The 9243-nt window shown below is 40.9% G+C and overlaps 1 protein-coding gene across 1 annotated transcript; it reads left to right on the plus strand.

Annotated features, from left to right (window-relative positions):
* Nucleotides 1-285: 285 nt before the first annotated feature.
* On the plus strand, nucleotides 286-582 carry MYCTH_2064750 (uncharacterized protein; the record flags this gene model as incomplete). Its single annotated transcript, XM_003663732.1, has 1 exon — nucleotides 286-582. A coding segment is annotated over one exon (297 nt), but the record flags the coding sequence as incomplete, so codon positions are not given.
* Between the last annotated feature and the right edge of the window lie 8661 nt (nucleotides 583-9243).

Genomic DNA, 9243 nt, shown 5'->3' on the forward strand with positions numbered 1-9243 from the left:
GTAAAGGTCAAGAAGAGCCAAAGTATAGTCAACCTATGACCGCTAAATGTAATCATTGTTCTAGATGTTTACCCCTTGCCTAACCAGGACGATATTATAGCTACTATGGTTAATAACAAGTTCTTTACGGCCCTAGATGCCTTAGGATTTTTCTACTAATTGCTAGTTACTAAGGAGTATAGTAACTATATAGTAGTTATAAGCTACTACGGTCTAGAAAAATCTAACGTAGTGCTTATAGGTTTTAAAAATATACCTATATTTGTATAACGCTATATAGATAGACTTTTCCTTAAATACCGCTATTTTGTCAAGGTATATATCGATAATATCATTATCTTTAGCAAAACAGAGAAGGAATACCTAAAATACCTATATATCATTTACAAAATCCTTGACAAGGCCTATATCTATATTAATACTACCAAATCCTTTATAGGTTACCTAGCTATAAAACTCCTTAGGTATATTATAAATGGCAAAGGTATTACCAAAACCGACGACTATATTACCACCTTTAAGAAGCTAAAGTTTCCAGATACCCTCGATAGCTTAGAGCACTATCTTAGAATAGCCGGATAGCTTAGGAAGGGCATTCTATAGTTTAATGCTAAAGTAAGGCCACTCTAAGCCTGGAAGATGGCACTAATAGCAGCCGCCCGGAAGGAAGGAAAATTAAACCCTAGAAAGGCTAAACGTGCCCGGAAAGCGGTTATATCTACCGTCAAATTCACCCTAACCAAGGAAGAGCTTAAATCTTTCCGACTACTACAAGAGCACTTATATAACTAGGAATTCCTCTATTACCACCGCCTAGAAAAGCTACTATTCCTAAAGTTAGATGCCTACCGTAACGGCTATAGTATTATTACTTTCCAACCTAAGGGTAACTAGGATAGAGAGAAGATTCTTAGTAAGGACATTCCTACTAGTAAGGTATAACCTATCCTGTTTATGTCAAGAGCAACTACTAACGTAGAAAAACGCTATAAATCTATTAAGGCAGAGATTGCTATACTTGTCTAGGTAATTAGGAAGCTTAGGAAGATGGTCTAATCGAATAGGTATCTAGTCAATGTCTTTACTAATTATACTCTCATAAAAGGGATTGTAAAGTATATATCCCTAATTACGATAGATCTAGCTAAGGCTAATCTTAAGCTAGCTAATACTATTAATTACCTATCTAGGTTTAACCTTAATATCTTCTATATCCTAGGGACCTTAAATGTTATACCTAATATACTATTAAGATTGCCTATATAGGAATAGAAGGATCCGAAGGTCAAGGATAGCCTGGCCGACGAACTTAGAGATATCTAGAGTAAGTAGCAGGATAAGGATATCTTTATAGTAGATACAACTATTATAGAACCAGTACTTAATGACAAGTTCAGGGCTAAGATTATTACTAGCTATCCTAAGGACCGTAAGTACGGACCTATCTACTATATACTCTATGAAAACGAGAAGGACCTGGTTAGAAATGACCAGAATAGGGTTAGGAAGCGTAGATGGCCAAAACTACCTGCGGGACCGTTCGAATTAACGGACAGGCTACTTTTCTATATCGACTTTGATGGCACTAGGAGACTTTACCTACCGGAAAGCTATATTAACCTAATCCTTCAAATCGTTTATAATGATATATACCATTTCGGTAAGAACAAGATAATGAACGAGCTTATAGCTATCTATTTCCGTAAGAAGGCTTGGAAAGTTTCAAAGTTCGTATGGTACTACAAGGTATACTAGGCAAACTCGACCAACCGGAACCTACCACTAGGGGAACTCTAGCCAATTTAGACCTAGCTAATACTATACTATACGGTAGCTATAGACTTTATTACTAACTTGCTACCGGTACCGACTGTTAGGACCTTTTGGTCACTTAAAGGCTATACCCCAGTAGATATACTCTATACTATAATGTACAAGTTTAGTAAGAAGAAGCTACTTATAGTAGGCCGCCAGACATATATAGCTAAGGAATAGGTAACTATACTCCTAAGGACCTAGATGTTTACCGACTAGGGTATACCTACCTAGATCATTAGCGATCGTAACCCTAAGTTTACATCCGACCTATAGAAGGAAATATTCTTATTATTAGGAACCAAGCTATTATTTTCTATAGCCTACTACTTACAAACCGATGGCTAGTCCGAACGAACGAACTAGACGGTAGAAATCGTACTTAGAATGAACTTTATAACTAATTCTGACCGCTTATAGGTCGAAATCCTCCCTACCTTATAGCACTACCTTAATAATATATTAGTCATTAGCATTAGAAGGTTACCGAACGAGCTAGTATATAAGTTCAAGCTATACTTGGTCCTAGATATCCTAAGCAAAAGGACCGCTAGATCTAGCGGACAGAAAGCTTTAGAAATCCTATATAAGCAATACTAGACCAAAGCTAGCGAAATAATCGACTAAGCTATAGCCTTAGCCAAGTTATAGTATAACTAGAGATATATACCTACTAAATTCAAGGTTAGAGATACCGTTTAGCTATGCTTATATAAAGGTTACCACCTACCTAGTAAACCTAATAGAAAGTGGTTAACCTAAAGGGCAGGACCATTTAAAATAAAATAGAAGGTAGGAAAACTAGTATACAAGTTAGATTTTCCTAAATCCTGGAAAGTCCACCTAGTTATATTAGTTGCCTAGCTCTACCGTGTCGAACAAGGTCCTAATCCGTTCAAAAGGACTACTCCTCTACCGTAGCCAATTCTAGTTAATAGCAAGGAATACTAGAAGATTGAGAAGATCATTAACCATTAGGTATATAGAAAGAAATACCTAAAGGTAGAATACCTTGTCCGTTAGCTTGGATTCGACGTAAAGGACGACCAGTAGCTTCCAAAAAGCGAACTCGAAGCTACTACTAGTAAACTGATCTAGGAATACAAGAATCGACGTTAGATTTAACCGCTACCTAGAAGAAAACGAGGCCAACCATCTAAGCAGAAGGCCTAAGGCGTCATTTCTAGCCAGGAAGAAGCTAAATAGTGCCTAGGGGTATATACCTTTAATAGGATACCTAGAATCTAGTTTAACACTAAAAAACCTATTACTACTCCCCTTCTACCTATCCTTTACCTACTATATTCACTTTAATTCTACCACTTGTTATAGATAGGGCTTTAACTACCACTTTAAACTATATACCTAGCTTAGCTAACCTGTTAAATAGCCTACCTATTCCGGTTAGTAGGGCCAAACACCCCTCTTATTTAGGCCCTTTTTATCCTATCTTTAAAGCCCTACCCTAAATTATAAGAACCCTAGATTTCCTACTATTTCCTACCTCTTTAAACCTCTTCTACTTCTTCTATAACTTCTTTAATAACTACCTTCTTTTCTAACTACCAGACCCTTTAACCTAGCCTTTCCATTAACCTACTACTATATAGCTATCTCCTATAGCTTATATATCACTATTTCCATCGAAAGGAGGCTTTAGAGTTTATTCTCCTGCTCCCTTTTGCCTATTCCGTCGTATATACAAAGAAACTACTAAGTTTTAGCGATATTAGCTGAGTTTTGTCAACCTAGAACCACCTAGCCGTAACCACTATAGCTAAGTTAAGAAGCAAGGCCAGGAAAAGCGATAAACAGGCTACTAAAAGCACTAAAGGCTCTATAGCTACAAGCTAGGCCTAAGGAAATGAGCCTACGGCTAGCTAGTAAGATATACCTATATGGTAGTCGGTAGTAGTAAAGTCAACCGACACTACTACCATTACATTTACACCTATTAATCGGCGAAAGGCACCGTTAGTTACAGGTTCCAGGGCAGCTAGCCAAGTATAGCCTATATTAACATCTATATAGGGCATATATTTAGGCCCTATAAGCAAGAATAATAGCCTAGATGACAAGGTCATCTAAGGGGTCCTTGACTATATAGATACCTTCCTCGAGAGCGGTATAGTGTCACGGAAATATATATGCAGATGCCGCCTGAGCCACTGGCACGAACGGGCCAATCAAGCCGAAGGAATGATGGACCAATCAGGACAGGATCACGCTTGGCAAGGAATGATCCTAACAGAGGATCACCGGCTCACGATATGAGCCAGGTAAGCCAGTATAAATGATCACTACAACTGCTAGTAATCCTAGGAGTATATATACATATAAATAGTCACTCGTTATAGTAGACTCTGGGAGTTCACTAGTGGTAACAATCATAATCACAGTACTCATACCAAGTATTGCTAATTACTATAAAAGACAACTCTAAGTGTTGTTATAAACCCTTTAGCTTTACCGAATCCCTTAGACGACCTGCCTGCTTGTCCCGCTCAACCTACCTCCGTCTAGACCCTTTTAGAAGCAGTCTAAGTTAGGTTCGTCACACGTTATTACCACTCCCTTTGTTCTGTCATGGTTTAGAACGGAGGAGACTTCGACCTCGACATCGACATGGCTACCAACGTCACGGCCGAACAGCTGCTCGCTTAGCTTGGTCAACTCTAGCAGCGGATCTAGGAGTTAGACCAGAGAGACAAGGCTGCTCAAGCTCGAATTAAGGAACTCGAGAACCGCGAAAAGTACTCGTAGAAGTTGGTTAACGAGGCCTATGCCAAAATCGAGGCACTCGAGGGCGCTAAAGCGAAGCGTATCAAGATCGAACTACCTGGCAAATATAGAGGAACTAAGGAGGATCTCGTAGGATTCCTGATAAACCTCCGATCTTACTTCCGGCTTAATGACGACAAGTTTCTAGACGATAAAGCCAAAGTCCTCTACGTAGCTACAAGACTAGAGGGCAAGGCACTTAGATGGTTCGAGCCTACGTAGAACGATTATCTCACGGAGGAAGACGAAGACGATCAAGACGCGTTTATACAGGTAGTCTTCCGATCTTACGACCGTTTCGAAGAAGAGCTTCGGAAGGTTTTTGGCGATAAGGATAAGAAGATTTATACGCAAGAAAGACTTGCTAATCTCCGACAGACCAAGTTAGTAGCCTCCTACGCCGTATAGTTTAGACAGGACATACTTAAGTCTTAGCTTAATAATAAGGCATTGATATAATTATTCTACAATAGCCTAAAGGAAAAGGTCAAGGACGAGCTATACAAGTACGATCGGCCTGAGACTCTAGATAAATACATCGCGTAGGCTATTAGGATCGATGATCGACTCTACGCACGAGAGCAGTAGAAACGAGGTCAAATGAATAGGACCATAGTTAAGGCTAACGACAAGAAAAAGCAAGCGTACGTCAATACCTCGTATAGGACGCACCCCGGAGCTATAGATATAGACATAGCGTAGAAGCAGGACCAGAAGAAGACGACCAAAGACAAGTCCAATGTTACCTGCTATAACTACGGAAAGAAAGGACACTATAAGCGAGAATGCCGGAGCCTGAAGAAAGAATGGAAACTAGCCCCTGGAAAGGAAATTACGGCTATCGACGAAACCACCAAGGACGTTATCGAAGTAGCAGCCACGAGCTACGAAGACAAGGGCAATGATACAGACAGTCTCGGATACGACGGTGACGGTAAAGACGAACAAGCACCGTACTCTGAACTAGTCACTATAGACCTAGAGATAGGTCTTGCCGAATGGGATACGGCAGGAGAGTACGCACCACTAATTTCGATTCTCCTAGCCTTAAGGCAGTAGGGTTTTATAGTTACGTAGAGGTAGGATAGATTGTAGACAACCGACACTTAAGGAATCGAAAGACCTGGACCTAATGTTCTATTCCTCTAGGAACGAATCGAATAGTATTATAACGAAGTTTTTTAGCTTAACGCGGAACTACGCGAACGGGATAAACGCTTGATTCAACTTACCTAGTAAAGCGATAGAATGAGGGACGAAATAAAGAAACTCCGATATATTATGGAAACCATTAAAGGAGAATAGCCTATGACATACGATAGGCCTAATAGCTACGCCGAGTATCTTGACGGCTAATAACTTAGTAACAACGTGTGGAACCTAGAATACTAGTTTATGCGCGCAAACCGCGGAAAGGACGAGCGTATGTGGGAAAGCTACTAGAAGAAACACTCCTATGTCAGCACTAGAGTATTTACGGTCTACGTATAATGGGAAGGATTCAGGAGAGAATTCCAATACCTCCCAGGCGACGCTACGCGACTGCACCCTCGACACGAGGCACATGTACAAGTGCCCTAGTTCCAGTGTGTAGTACACGAATGCCAATACCACTTCCGCGACAAATTCGAAAATAATCACTAGCTAACCTGACAAGGAAATAAGAACGGAAGCTTACGCCCTATGGAATAGGTCTATAATGTAGGAAACAGAGCGGCCGAATTGCTCTAGAAGATCGAAGCCCGCAATTTAGAAGGCATCACGATAGTTCCAAGACGAGCCTGGCCTAGGCACTGCGGAACCGGACGAGACACATAGGACTCGTGCTAGAGTAACGATTACCTCTATTACGTAGACAAAAAGAAATTACAAATTCGGGAGCTTCAGATAAAGCTATGGCACGTACGATGGAAAGCGGAACAGACCTAATAGTAGGAAGCCGCAAGTACCTAATGGCTTACGGAAATGAGCACGATCGACAAAGCCGCTATTAGCCGAACAACCGAAGAGGTTAGCACTAACCTAGGAAACGGGTCAGGGCCCTTCGAGGGGCCCGGAAACTATTAACGCCTGCGTAGTGGTGAGTGGTAGCGTAGTACAGGAGGGACTAGCGCAAGAGACCACTATATTGAGACCTCCTGGCAGAAATATAGGAAATCGCTACAATCTTTGGACGACGGCGGCAAGATAAGCGATTATAGATAATAGCATAGTGGAAATAGCACGAAATGCTTGTACTAGTAGATAGTGGAGTAGAGATAAATCTGATTTCGCCGACACTTGTAAATTAGCTACGGATACCCTAGAGAATAAAGCAGAAGCATAGCATAGTCAAAGGGCCATTTCCGACGTAATAGGTACGTAGAAAGACTAAACCGATCGACATCACTATGGCAGGGAAGACTATAGCAGTCATATTTAGCATCATAAACATAGGTAATAACAAAGATATAATATTAGGGTTACCATAGTATGAAGATTATAACCCGGACATTAGCTAGAAGAATAGTGGCTACCTACAACCTCAAACAGAGTCGTATTCGACTAGCGAGATAGGGAGTATACAAGGATCGTAAGTAGACGATACTTAGAGAAAGGCATGTCCTATAGATCCACCGTAAGAGACAGATAGTAGTAGATAGACCACTACAGACTCTGGAAGAGGCGGCATAACGACATCAATATCGCGACAGGAGGAATAAGCTAAACCGCCGATAGCTGTTCTCTCCGTTGACGAATATAGAGCACTGTAATTAGAGTAGTAGGTTAAGACAGGAGAAATCGCTAGTATCGCCACGGACGGAACCAAGTTCGTATACTATCAGAAAACCGAGAGACGAGACAAGACTAGGGAAGTACCGAAGGAGTACAAGGGACACCTAGCATTCGAACCAAAGCATCTAGAAGGATTACTAGAACACGGCCCATAGGATCACGAGATCAAGCTTAAGGAAGGAGCATGACTAAAGTTCTTCAAGATTTACTATACGAGCTAGATATAGAACGAAGAACTTAAGCGATATTTAGAGGAGAACCTTTAAAGAGGACATATCCGCCCGTTAATATCGCTAGCAGGCTACCTAATCCTGTTTATGCCTAAGAAAGATGGAAAGCTACGGTTATACGTCGACTATCAGCAACTTAACGAACAGACCGTGAAAAATCGATACCCGTTACCACTAATCTTACAGCTCCAAGATCAGTTAGCAGGAGCCTAATATTTTACACGTCTTGACTTGCCATCGGCCTATAACTATATACGGATCAAAGAAGGCGACGAGTGGAAAACGGCCTTTAGGATACCCTATAGCCACTATAAGTACCTCGTCATGCCATTCGGATTTATAAATACGCCGGCAACGTTCTAAGCCCTAATTGATCAAGCTATCCGACCCTTTCTCGACAAATTTACGGTATATTATCTCGATAACATACTTATCTTCTCTAAGACGATAGACAAACACCAGAAGCACGTGGAAGTAGTGCTAGACGCGCTACACGCGCACAAGCTATCAATTAACAAGGAAAAGAGCGAATTCCATGTCAGGAAGATAGTCTTTTTAGGATACAAAATATCCCCAGGACAAATCCGGATGGAACCTTCAAAGGTTAAAGCCATCAAGAATTGGCCACGACCGACGTTAGTTACGGAAGTACGAAGTTTCATTAGATTTACAAACTTCTACCGGATGTTCATTAGGAACTTTGGAGCAATCGTACGACCTTTATACGAACTTACCAGGAAGAACGCTAAATTCCAATGGGAAGAGCAATATAAGCAAGCATTTACGCAGATCTGTAACGCTATTACTAAAGATCTAGTACTAGTACTGCTAGACCCTAAGAAGCCATTCGAGGTGGAAACGGACGCTTCAGACTATGCTATCGGAGGACAATTAGGATAATAAGACGAACAAGGGAAGCTACATCCTATAGCCTTCTTTTCTAAGAAGCTCGATAGACCACGTCTCAATTATCCGATCCATGACAAGGAACTACTTACGATTGTCGAAGCTTTCAAGGAATGGCGACCATACCTTAGTAGTACGATTAAATTAGTACAAATATATATAGATTATAAGAATTTATAATACTTTATAATGACAAAGGAACTTAACAGACAACAAATATAATAGGTAGAATTCCTCGTAGAATTCAACTTTGAGATCCGTTACAAGAAGGGCAAAGAAAACGTACGAGCAGACATTTTAAGTCGACGAACGGATCATACGAAAGGACAAACGGGAACAACACCACCGTTATTCAAGGAACGAACAGACGGAACGCTATATCACGAAACGCAGACACCCGTGGAAGACGATCTACTTAACTCGTTCCTCGAATGCTACGTAATCTTTCGAGAGGAAAGGATCAACAAGGCATAGTACCAAGTAACACCCGGACCAGTAGTACCTGACGGAGTAGAAGAAAAAGATGGGAAACTCTGGTACCAAGGCAAAGCGTACATCCACGACAAAGATCAATAGCTACGGATGATTCGAGAACTCCACGAGTCGAAACTCGGAGGATATAAAGGAGTTACGAAGACTGTCGCACAAGTCAAGAAACACTACGACTTTCTATAGTTAATGATACAAGTCAAGGAAGTTATACGGAACTACGACATCTGCAATCGGAGCAAAACGG

Source organism: Thermothelomyces thermophilus, chromosome 4, assembly GCF_000226095.1.
Source record: "Thermothelomyces thermophilus ATCC 42464 chromosome 4, complete sequence".
Taxonomy (NCBI): domain Eukaryota; kingdom Fungi; phylum Ascomycota; class Sordariomycetes; order Sordariales; family Chaetomiaceae; genus Thermothelomyces; species Thermothelomyces thermophilus.